Source organism: Toxorhynchites rutilus, chromosome 3 (assembly GCF_029784135.1).
Source record: "Toxorhynchites rutilus septentrionalis strain SRP chromosome 3, ASM2978413v1, whole genome shotgun sequence".
In the NCBI taxonomy this organism is placed as follows: Eukaryota; Metazoa; Arthropoda; class Insecta; order Diptera; family Culicidae; genus Toxorhynchites; species Toxorhynchites rutilus.
This window is the reverse complement of record NC_073746.1, coordinates 204,408,449-204,427,324: the sequence shown is the minus strand read 5'-3', so window position 1 is coordinate 204,427,324 and position 18,876 is coordinate 204,408,449. Positions and strand designations below refer to the sequence as shown.

General features: G+C 39.2%; 1 protein-coding gene across 1 annotated transcript in view; it reads right to left on the bottom strand.

Annotated features, from left to right (window-relative positions):
* LOC129774619 (X-ray repair cross-complementing protein 5) overlaps positions 1–18,876 on the bottom strand; it is a 63,330-nt gene that overhangs the window by 4,900 nt on the left and 39,554 nt on the right. The window contains exons 4-6 of the mRNA XM_055778390.1: positions 12,493–12,677; positions 12,303–12,440; positions 11,976–12,251 (exon numbers count right to left, since the gene is read on the bottom strand). Coding sequence (XP_055634365.1) covers positions 11,976–12,251; positions 12,303–12,440; positions 12,493–12,677 — 599 coding nt within the window. The remainder of the gene's footprint in view (positions 1–11,975; positions 12,252–12,302; positions 12,441–12,492; positions 12,678–18,876) is intronic.

Genomic DNA, 18,876 nt, shown 5'->3' with positions numbered 1-18,876 from the left:
ACTGTTTTACTGTTCGTTGATTCAAATTTGAATGAATGGTGAAAGCACTGACAGTAAATTAAATCATAAACAAGTGGAAATACGAAGGAACCATGGAAAATCTCCCGGTAGAGAACGCAAACGGATTCTATCTTTTGATGATGAACGGGTAATTGTTCGAACATTGCGAAGAAACCCCAAAACAAACATTCCTAAATTGACTACCGAAGTAGCCGGCATCATAGGAAGAACTGTCTGCGCAGACACTGTCCGGAGAGCAGCATACAGGAACAATCTGAGAGGCGACGACTACAGTTTGCTAAGGCATATGTAAATAGACCTAAGGAGTTCTGGAACAGGGTCTTTTATACGGATGAGCCGAAAACCAATCTCTTTGAATCGGATGAAAGACAGATGGCGTGGAGGAAACCAGGATCGGTGCTTCAGATTCAGCATTTGGTTATCACAGTAAAACACGGCGGCGATAGTCAGATGATGCATGGTACATTGACGGCTTCTGGAACTGGAACCATGGTGTTTATCGATTCGGCGATGGACAAGATGGCTTAATCGATCTTCCTGAAACGTAACATGCAGTCTCCCGTTCAGATTACTACTTTCAACAGAATAATGACCCGAAGCAAACTGACTTCGTGGTGCTCGAATGCCTGCTCTATCATATCCCAAACAACTCAAAACACCTCCGAAATCACCGAACTTGAACACTATCGAGTATAAACGGAGGGAAATCAAGAACCATCCATCCATCAAAATCCAGGGAACGAAGCGGAACTCAAAACGACGATTACGGATATCTGGGTGGTACTTCCGTCTACAGTGACCAAAAATTTCGCTCGGTGCTTGCAGGAAGTGCTGGACGCGCCTCACACATCTTTGATGACCCGTCAGAAGCGCCAAGAGCTCGGATGGGATGTCCTATTGCACCCACCGTATAGTCCGAACCTGGCTCCAAGTGATTATCATCTCTTCCGGTCCGTGCAAAACGCTCTTGGTGATACTAAGTTGGCCTCGAAAGAGGCTTGTGACTGTCTGAGTTTTTTGCAAATAAGGAGAGGGGGTTTTATAAGGGGGGATGATGAAGTTGCCTTCTAAATGGCAACAAGTTTGCGAACAAAACGGCGCATATTTGACTTAAAATGGATAATTTGAAGTATGTTAAATAAAGCGTGAAATTTCGATCAGAAATACGACATTTCTTTTTCCCCAACCCAATATGTTGGCATAAAAATGCAACCAATATCAAAACAAAAGCCGAGACACAAATCCCAGACAAAAACCCAACGAACCGTCCGTTTCCGTCAATTATTCTTTTCTACAAATCCTGCCAGTGGTTTTCGTTGAACGTTGAACGTTACGTTGCCGGTGTATGTAAATGTTTTCAGAATTGCATGGTAGAATAATTGACGTAACTTGACGTGACGTGATGTGGATATTGTATGTGAATCGCACTTAATGCGACACCGAGTGGTGCATCGGTATGTCGAATTGGAGGTAATTTACTGTATTACATTTTCAATATTAATTAAAATTGTTTCGGGAAGAGTTTGTCCCTGAATAAAGGAGAATATCTACTCGCTTACGATATTCTTCTGCTACTGAAGACATTATTAATGAAAATCAGTGTTTTCGGACCGAATGATTCAGCACGTAAAAAATTTGTTTTGATTTCACGAACGACACCGATTGCGTTGAGCCCTTTCCATATTCTGGCTATAACTAGCATAAGGTGGATTGACAGGTCTGTCTACGGGAAACATATATCACGTCAATCCATCATCTGTAGTAAAAGTTAGAGCTTCCGTTTCAATGTACTCTGTGGTTCAACTTGCCTTGGTGTACCTTACTTTCTTTCCCTACTATAAACCAGTGGTATTAATCTTTTTTTCAGAGGTGCCACAAACACAAACACGGTCCGTATCTACCGCACAAAAAAAGTTTTTTTTTTTTAATTTGTACCGAACTCGATTTTTCAAAGCTACTGTTGAAGTTTTGTACGATTTATCTTATGCGATTTTTTTGTGCAGTTCCTATCCCCCGCACAAAAAAAGGTTTGCCTGTACTACAAAATTACAACCGGCAAGAAACAAATATTATAAAAATTCGAGAATGAAATTCTTTAATACAAACGTTAGGTAGCACTGACAAGGGCCAATGAATGAATGCCTTAAGGTGAAGGTGGAAGCTAGCCACAAATGGCTGCCACAATGCACTATGGTCCAGGAGGTGTATTTAAGTGGAAATTAGCATCTAGAGCTCGACAGTGATTCTCTAGACAAAAACTGTCTTCGACAAAGTTGTTACATATAAAAGAGCGCTCATATTTATGTTATCAAAAATAGGGTGACCAAAATTGTCGATGAAATGAAAAATCTAACTTTCTTATCTTTATAGATAGAGGTAAACATAGTTCGACAATATTGTAGCCCTGGTTATTTTAAGTAACTTTGTGGAACAATATTTCTTTCTATCTCTTCATATAACCGATATAGCGCTTTTTCTCTAGGTTGAGTTAGGGTTACCATGAAAAAAAAGGTTTTTTTGCTTTAACTTTTATATGTAAAATTCTACATCAAAACTGTCTTCGAATGACTTTTAGAGCTTTCCAATCCACGAATTTTACGGTGCATAACTTATATGTATCTTAATTCTACTCAAAGTTATTGATGTTTTTTCCCCGAAAGCACGACCTTTTCATTTGCTAGTCGTTCTTTTTGGGGCAAACATAATAAAAAATTATTGATGGCATTTTAAAGAGCACATTTGATTCTACATAAGGTGTAACTTCCAAAAGAGTGTTATTTTTTGTATTTGAGTAAATTAAATTTGAAATTATGAGTTTTTGCATATAAATGAACAAGTTGCAATATTTAAATGCATATAGTAAGTGTAGACTTCAAAGTAGCATCACTTCTTTTCTTTCTTTGTTTTTAAGAGGCTTTAAACTTTGCAGTTCATTCGCCTCTAAGTAGCATCACTTCAGTTCAGTCTTATAGCAACTCAACATGGAGGTTCAAAGAAGACACATTTTTGTTTTTGTTTTCGGTGGACGAAATATAGAAGACGTTATACAATTATTACGAGAAAAATGCCAAGATATATGTGTTTTGAGTGCCAGAAAGTGCCTGAAATGCCAAATGCTGAGCCAAAGGATGAAGCGTAACCGTGTTCGGGAAATTACAGAAATAATTTCTGCTGAAGAACTGGGCTTCGCAACAGCTTCGGATCCAGTATTATCTTTTAGTAATAGGCAAACACCAGAGTACTCCGATCTTCTGATTCCGGAAAATGCTAAGCATTTGATTTTGTAGTTTTTTATTTGTATGATTTTTATTTATTACTATGAATTTAATTTCCATTATAACAACTAAAACAGGTTAATATGTACATACGGAAGATTATAAAAATAAATTTGAATAAAACAATAGGAACAACAAAAGTTTGGTAAAATAATGTCATCAATCAACTCATCGCCAGTAAAATATGTCAATATATTACTAAAAAATAACACGTCGAGCCCCGAGTTGTTCTTCATACGGTTTCTATTCGGGAAGCATTTGATAATTTGTCGGTCCCCGCTTTTCTTTTTATACAATAAATATATTTTATTGTAGAAAAAAAAATAGTCAGAAATTTTTCTCGTAATAAAGGGTGTGTCACATCAAATTGCATCACGGAAAAAACGCTGTAGAAATTCAATTTTTAGGAATTATATCTTCAGCTTTCGCTTATAATCAGATAAGAGTGTATAGATCACGTTGGCCATGCTTCACTGTCAATTTTTCGTAAATTTGGAAAAATGTCGTCGAACGAAAAAGAGCGTCGTGAATTAATCCTGTGCACTCATTTCGAGAATACGGAGTTGTCACATCGGGACATCGGTAAGATGATGGGAATCGTCCAATCCACGGTCAGCAGAGTACTAAAACGATACTTCGAGAACCTAACCATCGACCGGAAAGTGAAGAACGGCAAAAATGGATGCTCCGTCAGTGAAAAAGATCACAAGCGCGTAGTTAAACAGTTTAGACGTGATCCGAGAAGTTCGGTCCGGGATGTCGCCAATAAGCTGAATTTGTCCAGTTCATTCGTCCAGCGGAACAAGCAGCGGGAGGGCCTGCGTACATACAAGGTTCAGAAAGCTCCTAACCGCGACGAAAGGCAAAACATGGTGGGGAAGACGCGAGCCCGGAAGCTGTACACCGAAATGCTGACGAAGCCGCATTGCCTGGTAATGGACTACGAAACCTACGTCAAAGCGGACTTTCGTCAGCTGCCGGGCCAGTTGTTCTTCTCCGCAGAGGACAAATTCAGCGTTCCGGAGGAGATTCGCAAGCAGAAACTATCCAAGTTTGCCAAAAAGTACATGGTGTGGCAAGCAATCTGCTCTTGCGGAAAGCGGAGCGCCCCCTTCGTGATGACCGGCACGGTAAACGGGCAGGTTTACCTTAAGGAGTGCCTACAGAAGCGCTTACTACCACTATTGAAGCAGCACGAGGGCCCGACCATCTTCTGGCCGGATCTCGCTTCGTACCACTATTCAAAGGACGTGTTGGAGTGGTACGAAGCCAACGGGGACACCTTCGTGCCAAAGGAATTGAACCCGCCCAACGCGCCGGAGCTTCGCCCAATAGAGAAATATTGGGCGATTATGAAGCAGGTCCTCCGGAAGAACCCAAAAGTTGTCAAATCGGAGGCGGACTTCAAGAGAAAATGGATTTCTGTTCAAAAAAACTACAACCTGACGTTGTACAGAACCTTATGGACGGGGTAAAGAGGAAGGTGCGAGCATACGGGCTTGGGCTCGAAGTATGAATAGAAAGAAAATGCCAAAAGTTGTTTAATAGTTTTTATTTTACTGTCTAAAACTTTCAAAAGGATCGGTCTACTGGGCGAATTTCTACAGCGTTTTTTCCGTGATGCAATTTGATGTGACACACCCTTTAATTGTATAACGTCTTCTATATTTCGTCCACCGAAAAAGGAAATCAACAATGTGTCTTCTTTGAACCTCCATGTTGAGTGGCTATAAGACTGAACTGAAGTGATGCTGCTTTAAAGTCTACGCTTATTATATGCATTTAAATATTGCAACTTGTTCATTTATATGCAAAAACTCATAATGTCAAATTTAATTTACTCAAATACAAAAAATAACACTCTTTTGAAAGTTTCACCTTATGTAGAGTCAAATGTGCTCTTTAAAATGCTATCAATAATTTTTTATTATGTTTGCCCCAAAAAGAACGACAAGCAAATGAAAAGGTCGTGTTTTCGGGGAAAAAACATCAATAACTTTGAGTAGCATTAAGATACATACAAGTTAAAAATGCGTGGATTGGAAAGCTCTAAAGATCATTCAAAGACAGTTCTGATGTAGAATTTTACATATAAAAGTTAGAGCAAAAAAACCATTTTTTTCATGGTAACCCTAAATCAACCTAGAGAAAAAGCGTTATATCGGTTATTTGAAGAGATAGAAAGAAATATTGTTCGACAAAGTTACTTAAAATAACCAGAGCTACAATATTGTCGAACTATGTTTACCTCTATCTATAAAGATAAGAAAGTTAGATTTTTCATTTCATCGACAATTTTGGTCACCCTATTTTTGATAACATAAAAATGAGCGCTCTATTATATGTAACAACTTTGTCGAAGACAGTTTTTGTCTAGAGAATCACTGTCGAGCTCTAGATGCTAATTTCCACTTAAATGCACCTCCTGGACCATAGTGCAATGGTGCTCATTTCTTTCATCTCCCTCCCTCACCTCTCGCCCGAAAATCAATAATTTTGCGAAACAGTGTGAAGAAAATGATCGTTTTCGCACACTTCCCATCAAGTAATATCAACCAAACTCTATTCGATTACTCACAAGATATTAAATTTTCATCTGCTTTCGCACCGTATAGTGAAGAACGTCGGAAAACTCGAGCAAGTGCTCTGAAAGTTAAATTTTCGTTTTTCAATCTTCTGCAATGGTTTTGTTTGTATTGGTGGAAGCATCGTTATTTTTTCGACACTGATGCCAAACAACATCATCGAAACAGCTATAAAAACCACTCAATAAAATGTTATTCCGGAGTCATAGCGTCCCATGTCATGAAAATCAATAGAATAAAATTGTGTTGATATCAATACAATTATTATTTTTACGTTTAATGGGTCTATAATGTAAATTTTAGCAACTTTAACATTGGGTAAGAAAATTGTATTGCAGAGCTCGGAACACTGCCACGGCTGCCTATTCTTTCAAAAACAGTAAACGGAAAAGTATTAAATTCAATCTAAATGCCTCGGCCAACGAAGAGAAGGGTTAAGGCTTTCCAACGTGAATATGTGAAAACAATACGATCAACGAAGGAAAATATTAAGGAATTATCAACATCGAGTTACTATGCGGAAGAACTTGATAATACCAAAAGAGCCCCAATTCGCATGTGTTATAAATTTGCTCATGTTACGCTCGCGTATAATCAGAATCATATGCAAATGCACCTTCTATATATATTTATATTTGCAATTGTTCATCGGAACATATCGTTCATACATTTTACTTTAGTATTGAATTGTTATTTGTTTTTTTTTTCAAATGTATTCAAAGACTCGTGTCAATGAAGCGCCACACAGTCTGAAAAGTGAATTGATCTATTTACGTGTGCTTTGCTCTTCTCTCACAAACACTATTACCCCATTTTTACACGAGGGTTTACCTATACTACTACAATGGCTAGCTTCCACCTTCACCTTAACTGAGTGAGGGACGCAGACTTTCACTAATATTTATAGATTTTTGCATATAAGTTCCAAACATCATACACACCAGATGGGCCAACCAGAAGAGCCGCAGGTTGAGTATCGCTGCGATGAGTTGAAAGAAGGTATCACTGCTCTGTCCATGATTGCATTGGAGACGTAATCGACAACACCATTAGTGTTGGGAAAACGCATTTTTGTTGTTTTTTGACCTACAAGCATAACCATGCAAATTTCCGATGAAATGATCTGTCCAGTTGAATGATATTATCGGCAAAAAGAGGACCTAGGTGATTTTGTGGATTATAACATATTTTTTTCCATTTGGAAAACGCTTGCGTCTGTTTATGCGGACAATCAATCGTTTCAATGAACATTTGTATTTACAATTCCGATAAGAGTCAAAACGTCTCCGTCGGTAGTTTCAGTTGTTATCGGATAACATCAAAAAGGTTTGGAAGAAATTTAGTGGACTGTCTGGAAAAAGGTGCTTTTGATTTGTTGCGAGTATATGATAGAACTTTTTTCCTGAAGAATACTCTGGGATATGATATGACAGCAGGTTCGTGTTTTTTCAATTAGTTGAATGTGTAAAGGCAATGATTTACCGATATCACGATCAATCGCATAAAGATGGTGGAGTAACTTACTCCAACGGTATGAGTAAATGCTGAGTATGCGGAATAATTCAATGTTGATTCCGAGGAGTTATAATGCTAAGAACCAATATTATTTTAATTTTACCACTGATCTGATTGTTTCATTATCTACTCGAAGATTCAAATGCAGAAATTTAGGTAATTATAACTGTATGATACGAAAAAGACTATAGTAGTCATAGCAGTAGTGTAGAAGGTAGTCTGAAAAGCTCAACTGTAGTCGTAGTCGAAAAAGCTCCACTGTAGCGAATACGCGGCTGCACTATTTTCCGATAGGTGCCGATCATTTTCGAGCAGTACGAAATTACACTACTGTCGTAACATTGTTACGATATAAAAAGGCGCGGCATCCATGTTGCTCTCAGTTTTGAATGTCCAATTAACAAAAGGCGCACGGCCGGCCATCATAGAAAATATTAGAATTAAAGTAACTAAGTAAAATAAATGTAGTGTTAATTGTCAAATAAAGAGTTCGTCTTGTGTAAATATAACGTGTAATAAAGTTTTTAAATGTTGTACCATATTGTACAATGTTGTGTGTGATCGCGTGCAATAAATAAGCTCGAAGAGAAAGAAGCTTTCGTAGCGACTTTATACCATAGAAAGCAGCCCACGCAACAAATAAAGGGAGAGCGCGATTTAATCACCCCGGGAATCTAATACGCGTCGGGAATTGGAAAGACCACAATTTTTCGGAGGTCACAACATTGGTGTCACGACCAGGATAGTGGTTCTTTGGAAACGTACCGACGCAGAGACGCCATTGGGTCTTTGGACAATTGAATTGGCGCCATTTTCACTCGTTACACAATCACGAGGCGTCATCACGATCAATGTGAATTCACTGGGCGCTGCCATCACGGATTTTGGAATCAGGATTAAGGAGAGATTGAAATATAATACAAGGCTCATTAGACAGGCCTTCAAGGTCCTACATTTCTATCTAATTTGACGGAGTTCTTGGTGGCCGGATACAAAAACGGTTCTTACGCGTTAATTGGACTATGGAAGGACTCTTAAGAACACTTCTAATACAGCTTGGTGGACGTTAGACGATATCGACTGTTTGAGAGCTTCTGGGGAGTGCAAAATTCAAATTTGGACACCAGACGACGAAGGGCAAAGCTGAGACAACTATAATTCAATACACGGCCTATTTGACAGGCTCACCAGGTGAGTTCCTGTCCAACGAACAATACTTTCTTCTGGGAGGTACTCTGCTGGTTTCTTTGCTTCACAGTTCTTGTCCGCTCTTCGTGAATATCATCCGGTGCCAGCAGCATGTCAACGTCGAGGAAGTACAAGGCATTGATACGCAGCAGGGACTGCGTCATCAACTTCGTGGAACGGATGGACCACTTCCTGAAAACAACACAGGAATTCGATGAGCAAGCGGTCAAGATTCGTTTGGAGAAGCTCGATCAAAAATATCAGGAGTTCGACGATCTCCAGAGCGACATCGAAGGCATGGAGGACAACGAAGAAAGCTTACTGGATTACCAGCAGTCGAGGGCCGATTTCAAGGATAAATATTTCGAGGTAAGGGCAGGGTTGGCGAGAAAATTAACTCCAGAACATGCGACACCAAATACTGCGACTACACACACAAACAACGTCCCTCATGTACATGCTTCCGTACGACTTCCTCAAATAAACCTACCAGAGTTTGATGGCAATTTCCAAAATTGGCTTCCGTTTCACGACACTTACGTGGCTTTAATCGACTCCTCGGTGGAACTAACCGACATACAAAAGTTCCATTATTTGCGTGCTTCTCTGAAGGGCGATGCTTTGAAGTTGATCGATTCGTATGCGATGAGTGAGGCTAATTACAGGGTGGCTTGGGATAGTCTGGTTGATCGGTTCTCCAACAAATACCTCCTCAAGAAACGTCATTTGAACGCCTTGTTCGAATATCCTAGAATCAAGAGGGAATCAGCGACTGGCCTGCATGAACTCATCGACTGTTTCGGACGTAACACGAAGATCCTGGATCAACTAGGGGAGAAGACGAATGTATGGGGAGCGATGCTGGTGCATCTAATGGTCTCGAAGTTGGACGAGGTCATACAGAAGCGTTGGGAGGAAAATGTCACACCGGATAGAGAACCGTCGTACACTTCACTGGTCGAATTCCTCAAAAGGCAAACTCGGGTGCTGGATGCCGTCTCTGTCGATCAGCAGATGTTCTCCACGTCTTCGTCGTCATCCAGGGGTAGCAAATTCCGTCCAACTAAAGTTTCGGTTAACTCGGCGACTGAGAACTCGCTCCCAAGCTGCTTCGCCTGCAGTGAGAAGCATTGGATTACTGCCCAACTTTCGCTAGTCTTCCGGTGGATAAACAGCTGCAGCTTACAAACTCCAAGCGGCTCTGCAGCAACTGCCTGGGTCGGAATCATTTAGCGAGAGATTGTCCGTCTAAATTTCGATGCAAAACGTGCTCCAAAAAACATCATTCGTTGCTGCATTCTGGTTTCCCTGGTTCTGGATCTAGTTCTGCTCCTATCCCCACTCCAGCGAATGAAAACGGTAACACTTCTGCTCCATCAATTTCCGGCGGCGCTTCGAACTCTGGTCAATTGGTTTCTAGTTCGGTAGCATCAGTTTCAACCAACATGGCGATGGGGCAGCCAAGGTCACACTCATTTCTGCTCACGGTTTTGCTAAACGTGAAGGACGTATGGGGAAGGGCCCACCACGCAAAGGCACTTTTGTATTCTGGTTCCCAAGTCAACCTGATGTCGGAAAATCTCTGCAAGCTGCTTCAATTATCACGGCGGGACAGGAAGGTGGAAATAACTGGAATAGGACGATCACGAAGCCGCACGGCCTTCGAAGTTTCCACCACAGTTTCTTCTCGGGTGCAGAATTTCTCGACGTCATTGGATTTTCTGGTTCTGGGGCAGGTCACCGACGACCAGCCATCTGTCTCGCTTCCACAAACGCAACGGAAAATTCCACCCGATATGGTTCTAGCCGATCCTGGATTCAACATCTCTGGTCCGATCGATTTGGTATTGGGTGCACAGTACTTTTACGATTTCCATGTACGCGATGGTGGCCGGTTGCAAATTCGCAAGGTCGACGATGCGCTTCCAGTATTTGTCAATACGGTGTTCGGATGGGTGGCAGCCGGCGAAGCAAAACGCATGGATGAATCAACACGGGTCAGCTGTCACGTTGCAAAAATTCTGGACGGTTGAAGAGTTGACGATCAAAACGCCACGGTCACAGGAAGAGGAGGACTGCGAGATGCACTTCGTGAACACATTCACACGCGATGACACCGGCAGATATATCGTGCGATATCCCAAACGCATGAACTTCAGTAGCATGGTTGGCGAATCGAAGCAGACGGCTCTGCGACGATTTCTTCAGACAGAGAAACGATTGGAACGAGACCCAAACCTACGATCGCAGTACGTGGATTTCATGAAGTAATACATCGAGCTGGGCCAAATGAAATACATCGGTGAAGCAGACGATTATCGCTTGGATAAAGATAAAACGGTCTGCTACCTTCCCCACCACCCGGTATTTAAGGAATCTAGTTCCACCACAAAGGTACGGGTAGTCTTCGATGGATCGGCGAAAACGTCCACAAATCATTCGCTGAACGAAGCTCTACTCACCGGCCCTACGATTCAGGATGAACTTCTGGATCTGATGCTCCGCTTCCGGAAACACCTTATCGCTTTGGTCGCTGATGTCACGAAAATGTACCGGCAAATCTTAATCCACCTCGATGACATTCCCCTTCAACGAATCCTGTGGCGATGTGATCCATCAGAACCAATTCAGGTGTACGAACTGCTAACCGTCACGTACGGCTTGTCCCCATCGTCATTTCTCGCCACACGTGTGCTGAAGCAACTGGCTTTGGATTCCGCTCAGAAGTACGAACTTGCAGCACGGACCGTGCAAGAAGATTTTTACATGGATGACTTTCTCTCGGGAGCAAACACGGTAGAAGAAGCCATAAAACACCAGAAGCAAGTTCAATCCCTACTGGCCGGAGGGGGCCTTGAGCTGCGTAAATGGAGCTCCAATAGTCCAGAGGTCCTGGAGAACTTACCCATCGAAGCGCTTGGAGGAGAAACAATGCGCAATTGCTTTTCTTTGTTCATCGTGTACAGAAAATAGTAATTATCAGAGCAGCATTTCAATGATTTCTTATATTCATCTATTAGGAAACACTAAGTAATAAGACACCATCCTGACAAACATGTTTGGACTCTACGAAGAATGCGATTCAAATGTGGATTTAGCCTCTAGCACATAATACTGACAATTGTTAATTTCGAACGATGTATGAAAGCTGTATGGAACTACGCCTGTTATGAGGACAAACAGTGATTTTACGGAAACGATTTTTCAAAATTACTCTAATGTTTTCGAACAAAAAATGTTTGTATGCATGTTGAGCAAACGTATTACATTGTGTAGAATGGGAAACAGCGAAAAAATCGATTTTGTTTATTTTGTCGTTTACGTCTCCTATACAAACATGGGCAGTGCTATGGGTATTGAAATTGAAAAATCGATCAACTTTAATACTCACTTGGACGGTTGCTTGCGTCGCATAGTCAAGATGCAGAAGGCTGCTTTTTGTTTCTCAAGGCACTTCTCATACAGTGCACGAAAAAGGATGCTGGAACCGTTTATTGTAGCTTCATCCGGATACACAAAAAGAGAACTGCGTAGATGGTTTGCAGGTGATAGTTTAGAGAAAGGTTTAAATCCCAACAACCGTAGTCCAGGCTGCAGCATTTGTTTCATCGAAATTACTTCGTTGGCAGTGAAGCTAATTTTTTCACCACCAACGCTTTGAATTTTCCTAGCACGAAATACTTATTACAATAAGAAAGAAAAATGAACGTACTTTTACCTTTGATCGCCCGGGAGAAGTGGCGTTATCGAACTTTCACCATCTTCTCCTACAGTGCACATAACGTATGATCTTTTGGTGAAGATAGTTTCATTAGAATCTCTTGCTAATGTTACTTTAACAGGAAACCGCGGTTTTCTTAAAAAAAATTATTTGTAAAAATTGCAGTAGTTGAATAACTCAAACTAACCTTGATAGAGAATATATGCTTACACCAACTATGACATCCTCCGACATTTGCAGTTTAATGGAGGACAGTGCCTTCTTCTTGAAATCCTTTCTAAAAATTCTATTCAACAGTCGCTGACGTGATTCTTCGAACCGCGGGAAGCGAAATAGTTCAGGATCCTCGTTTCCTACGGTGCACAAGAGTTCCTGAAACAAAATCAAATTCGCGTTATTCACATTTCCATGCCAAATACAATGATTGTATTCAGAACGACAACAAAAACGCGTGTACCAGTGTTTTTTGACGTAGGACTACGTCTTTCATTTCTATACCGGGGTGTAAAATCAAAGTTTCGAAAACGAAAGCGTTACGCCGGAGACCGAGATGTTGAGCGTTAATACCTCCTAAACAACTGAACGAAATGGTATGATAAACAATTCATTCGAAAGATAAAATGTCTACGCGTTATATACTTGTTACTTTTTGATCCAAAAACTTGTTTCAATAGTCTTAAAATTGCTTTCAAAACAGGCTATTGAAATCACCAATCGGTATATAAGCGAGCGGCGCTCGGAAATCCACTCAGTTCTAATTGAACAGCGATTGGAGCATGTTGTCGCTGTTGCGGTGAAGCTCTTTATTCATCATGAAAGTGCGGATGAAAGTTGTGTCACCAAGAGCCTGTTTGTGCACCCTAGGCCAGAAGGGAATCTATCAGGAGGAGAGTGATGCCACAAACGGTTCCCTGGGAAGACATCGCTACACACACATACACGCGCGGCTATTAACAGGTGGTTATCGAGTTGGCATTAACCACTGGTGGGCTTCCAGTATCGAGGAAAATGTGGAAATATCTAATCGTTACTGAAAATAATCTGCCAGTTCCTCTGGGAATTTTCAAAATATATTCATGTGAAAGAGTTTAATTGAATGTTTTCTATCCATGTTACACTGTGACCAAATATGTTTCAATCAAGTGCTATTAACAGGTGGTTATCGAGTTGGCATTAACCACTGGTGGGCTTCCAGTATCGAGGAAAATGTGGAAATATCTAATCGTTACTGAAAATAATCTGCCAGTTCCTTTGGGAATTTTCAAAATATATTCATGTGAAACAGTTTAATTGAATGTTTTCTATCCATGTTACACTGTGACCAAATATGTTTCAATCAAGTGCTATTAACAGGTGGTTATCGAGTTGGCATTAACCACTGGTGGGCTTCCAGTATCGAGGAAAATGTGGAAATATCTAATCGTTACTGAAAATAATCTGCCAGTTCCTCTGGGAATTTTCAAAATATATTCATGTGAAAGAGTTTAATTGAATGTTTTCTATCCATGTTACACTGTGACCAAATATGTTTCAATCAAGTGCTATTAACAGGTGGTTATCGAGTTGGCATTAACCACTGGTGGGCTTCCAGTATCGAGGAAAATGTGGAAATATCTAATCATTGCTGGAAAATAATCTGCCAGTTCCTTTGGGAATTTTCAAAATATATTCATGTGAAAGAGTTTAATTGAATGTTTTCTATCCATGTAACACTGTGACCAAATATGTTTCAATCAAGTGCTATTAACAGGTGGTTATCGAGTTGGCATTAACCACTGGTGGGCTTCCAGTATCGAGGAAAATGTGGAAATATCTAATCGTTACTGAAAATAATCTGCCAGTTCCTTTGGGAATTTTCAAAATATATTCATGTTAAAGAGTTTATTTGAATGTTTTCTTTCCATGTAACACTGTGATCAAATACATTTGGTTTTGTAGTTTTTCAATCAATCGCAATTAACAGGATAGCTTCAGAAGATTATTCTTCCCCATCAGTAGGATATTTCCGTATCCAATATTGTATGCGCCCGCAATCGATTATTGCTCAGTCGCCGAAAGTTCCGAGCTCAGTGAGTTCATTCCCCTCTAGTTTGCCTTCCAAATTGCCATCGTAAACCACACCTTCTCTCGATTCAATCACACACAAAAAGCATACTTAAGCAATATTCTGGTGGTGAGACACATTCATTTTTCGTGAGGACATCGACAAGACAACATCGTTGCCTAACGTGCTGGAGGAGGTGGACGGCGAAGGATCGACACATACACGCGCAGAACACTTTCCGTTAGGATGCCATTCAGCATCGAGAAAGTTCCGGAAAGATCTAATCATTGCTGGAAAATAATCTGCCAGTTCCTTTGGGAATTTTCAAAATATATTCATGTGAAAGAGTTTAATTGAATGTTTTCTATCCATGTAACACTGTGACCAAATATGTTTCAATCAAGTGCTATTAACAGGTGGTTATCGAGTTGGCATTAACCACTGGTGGGCTTCCAGTATCGAGGAAAATGTGGAAATATCTAATCGTTACTGAAAATAATCTGCCAGTTCCTTTGGGAATTTTCAAAATATATTCATGTGAAAGAATTTAATTGAATGTTTTCTATCCATGTAACACTGTGACCAAATATGTTTCAATCAAGTGCTATTAACAGGTGGTTATCGAGTTGGCAATAACCACTGGTGGGCTTCCAGTATCGAGGAAAATGTGGAAATATCTAATCGTTACTGAAAATAATCTGCCAGTTCCTTTGGGAATTTTCAAAATATATTCATGTGAAAGAATTTAATTGAATGTTTTCTATCCATGTAACACTGTGACCAAATATGTTTCAATCAAGTGCTATTAACAGGTGGTTATCGAGTTGGCATTAACCACTGGTGGGCTTCCAGTATCGAGGAAAATGTGGAAATATCTAATCGTTACTGAAAATAATCTGCCAGTTCCTTTGGGAATTTTCAAAATATATTCATGTGAAAGAATTTAATTGAATGTTTTCTATCCATGTAACACTGTGACCAAATATGTTTCAATCAAGTGCTATTAACAGGTGGTTATCGAGTTGGCATTAACCACTGGTAGGCTTCCAGTATCGAGGAAAATGTGGAAATATCTAATCGTTACTGAAAATAATCTGCCAGTTCCTTTGGGAATTTTCAAAATATATTCATGTGAAAGAGTTTAATTGAATGTTTTCTATCCATGTAACACTGTGACCAAATATATTTCAATCAAGTGCTATTAACAGGTGGTTATCGAGTTGGCATTAACCACTGGTGGGCTTCCAGTATCGAGGAAAATGTGGAAATATCTAATCGTTACTGAAAATAATCTGCCAGTTCCTTTGGGAATTTTCAAAATATATTCATGTGAAAGAATTTAATTGAATGTTTTCTATCCATGTAACACTGTGACCAAATATGTTTCAATCAAGTGCTATTAACAGGTGGTTATCGAGTTGGCATTAACCACTGGTAGGCTTCCAGTATCGAGGAAAATGTGGAAATATCTAATCGTTACTGAAAATAATCTGCCAGTTCCTTTGGGAATTTTCAAAATATATTCATGTGAAAGAGTTTAATTGAATGTTTTCTATCCATGTAACACTGTGACCAAATATATTTCAATCAAGTGCTATTAACAGGTGGTTATCGAGTTGGCATTAACCACTGGTGGGCTTCCAGTATCGAGGAAAATGTGGAAATATCTAATCGTTACTGAAAATAATCTGCCAGTTCCTTTGGGAATTTTCAAAATATATTCATGTGAAAGAATTTAATTGAATGTTTTCTATCCATGTAACACTGTGACCAAATATGTTTCAATCAAGTGCTATTAACAGGTGGTTATCGAGTTGGCATTAACCACTGGTAGGCTTCCAGTATCGAGGAAAATGTGGAAATATCTAATCGTTACTGAAAATAGTCTGCCAGTTCCTTTGGGAATTTTCAAAATATATTCATGTGAAAGAGTTTAATTGAATGTTTTCTATCCATGTAACACTGTGACCAAATATATTTCAATCAAGTGCTATTAACAGGTGGTTATCGAGTTGGCATTAACCACTGGTGGGCTTCCAGTATCGAGGAAAATGTGGAAATATCTAATCGTTACTGAAAATAATCTGCCAGTTCCTTTGGGAATTTTCAAAATATATTCATGTGAAAGAATTTAATTGAATGTTTTCTATCCATGTAACACTGTGACCAAATATGTTTCAATCAAGTGCTATTAACAGGTGGTTATCGAGTTGGCATTAACCACTGGTAGGCTTCCAGTATCGAGGAAAATGTGGAAATATCTAATCGTTACTGAAAATAATCTGCCAGTTCCTTTGGGAATTTTCAAAATATATTCATGTGAAAGAGTTTAATTGAATGTTTTCTATCCATGTAACACTGTGACCAAATATATTTCAATCAAGTGCTATTAACAGGTGGTTATCGAGTTGGCATTAACCACTGGTGGGCTTCCAGTATCGAGGAAAATGTGGAAATATCTAATCGTTACTGAAAATAATCTGCCAGTTCCTTTGGGAATTTTCAAAATATATTCATGTGAAAGAATTTAATTGAATGTTTTCTATCCATGTAACACTGTGACCAAATATATTTCAATCAAGTGCTATTAACAGGTGGTTATCGAGTTGGCATTAACCACTGGTGGGCTTCCAGTATCGAGGAAAATGTGGAAATATCTAATCGTTACTGAAAATAATCTGCCAGTTCCTTTGAGAATTTTCAAAATATATTCATGTGAAAGAATTTAATTGAATGTTTTCTATCCATGTAACACTGTGACCAAATATGTTTCAATCAAGTGCTATTAACAGGTGGTTATCGAGTTGGCATTAACCACTGGTGGGCTTCCAGTATCGAGGAAAATGTGGAAATATCTAATCGTTACTGAAAATAATCTGCCAGTTCCTTTGGGAATTTTCAAAATATATTCATGTGAAAGAATTTAATTGAATGTTTTCTATCCATGTACCACTGTGACCAAATATATTTCAATCAAGTGCTATTAACAGGTGGTTATCGAGTTGGCATTAACCACTGGTGGGCTTCCAGTATCGAGGAAAATGTGGAAATATCTAATCGTTACTGAAAATAATCTGCCAGTTCCTTTGGGAATTTTCAAAATATATTCATCTGAAAGAATTTAATTGAATGTTTTCTATCCATGTAACACTGTGACCAAATATGTTTCAATCAAGTGCTATTAACAGGTGGTTATCGAGTTGGCAATAACCACTGGTGGGCTTCCAGTATCGAGGAAAATGTGGAAATATCTAATCGTTACTGAAAATAATCTGCCAGTTCCTTTGGGAATTTTCAAAATATATTCATGTGAAAGAATTTAATTGAATGTTTTCTATCCATGTAACACTGTGACCAAATATGTTTCAATCAAGTGCTATTAACAGGTGGTTATCGAGTTGGCATTAACCACTGGTGGGCTTCCAGTATCGAGGAAAATGTGGAAATATCTAATCGTTACTGAAAATAATCTGCCAGTTCCTTTGGGAATTTTCAAAATATATTCATGTGAAAGAATTTAATTGAATGTTTTCTATCCATGTAACACTGTGACCAAATATGTTTCAATCAAGTGCTATTAACAGGTGGTTATCGAGTTGGCATTAACCACTGGTAGGCTTCCAGTATCGAGGAAAATGTGGAAATATCTAATCATTGCTGGAAAATAATCTGCCAGTTCCTTTGGGAATTTTCAAAATATATTCATGTGAAAGAGTTTAATTGAATGTTTTCTATCCATGTAACACTGTGACCAAATATGTTTCAATCAAGTGCTATTAACAGGTGGTTATCGAGTTGGCATTAACCACTGGTGGGCTTCCAGTATCGAGGAAAATGTGGAAATATCTAATCGTTACTGAAAATAATCTGCCAGTTCCTTTGGGAATTTTCAAAATATATTCATGTGAAAGAATTTAATTGAATGTTTTCTATCCATGTAACACTGTGACCAAATATGTTTCAATCAAGTGCTATTAACAGGTGGTTATCGAGTTGGCATTAACCACTGGTAGGCTTCCAGTATCGAGGAAAATGTGGAAATATCTAATCGTTACTGAAAATAATCTGCCAGTTCCTTTGGGAATTTTCAAAATATATTCATGTGAAAGAGTTTAATTGAATGTTTTCTATCCATGTAACACTGTGACCAAATATATTTCAATCAAGTGCTATTAACAGGTGGTTATCGAGTTGGCATTAACCACTGGTGGGCTTCCAGTATCGAGGAAAATGTGGAAATATCTAATCGTTACTGAAAATAATCTGCCAGTTCCTTTGGGAATTTTCAAAATATATTCATGTGAAAGAATTTAATTGAATGTTTTCTATCCATGTAACACTGTGACCAAATATGTTTCAATCAAGTGCTATTAACAGGTGGTTATCGAGTTGGCAATAACCACTGGTGGGCTTCCAGTATCGAGGAAAATGTGGAAATATCTAATCGTTACTGAAAATAATCTGCCAGTTTCTTTGGGAATTTTCAAAATATATTCATGTGAAAGAATTTAATTGAATGTTTTCTAT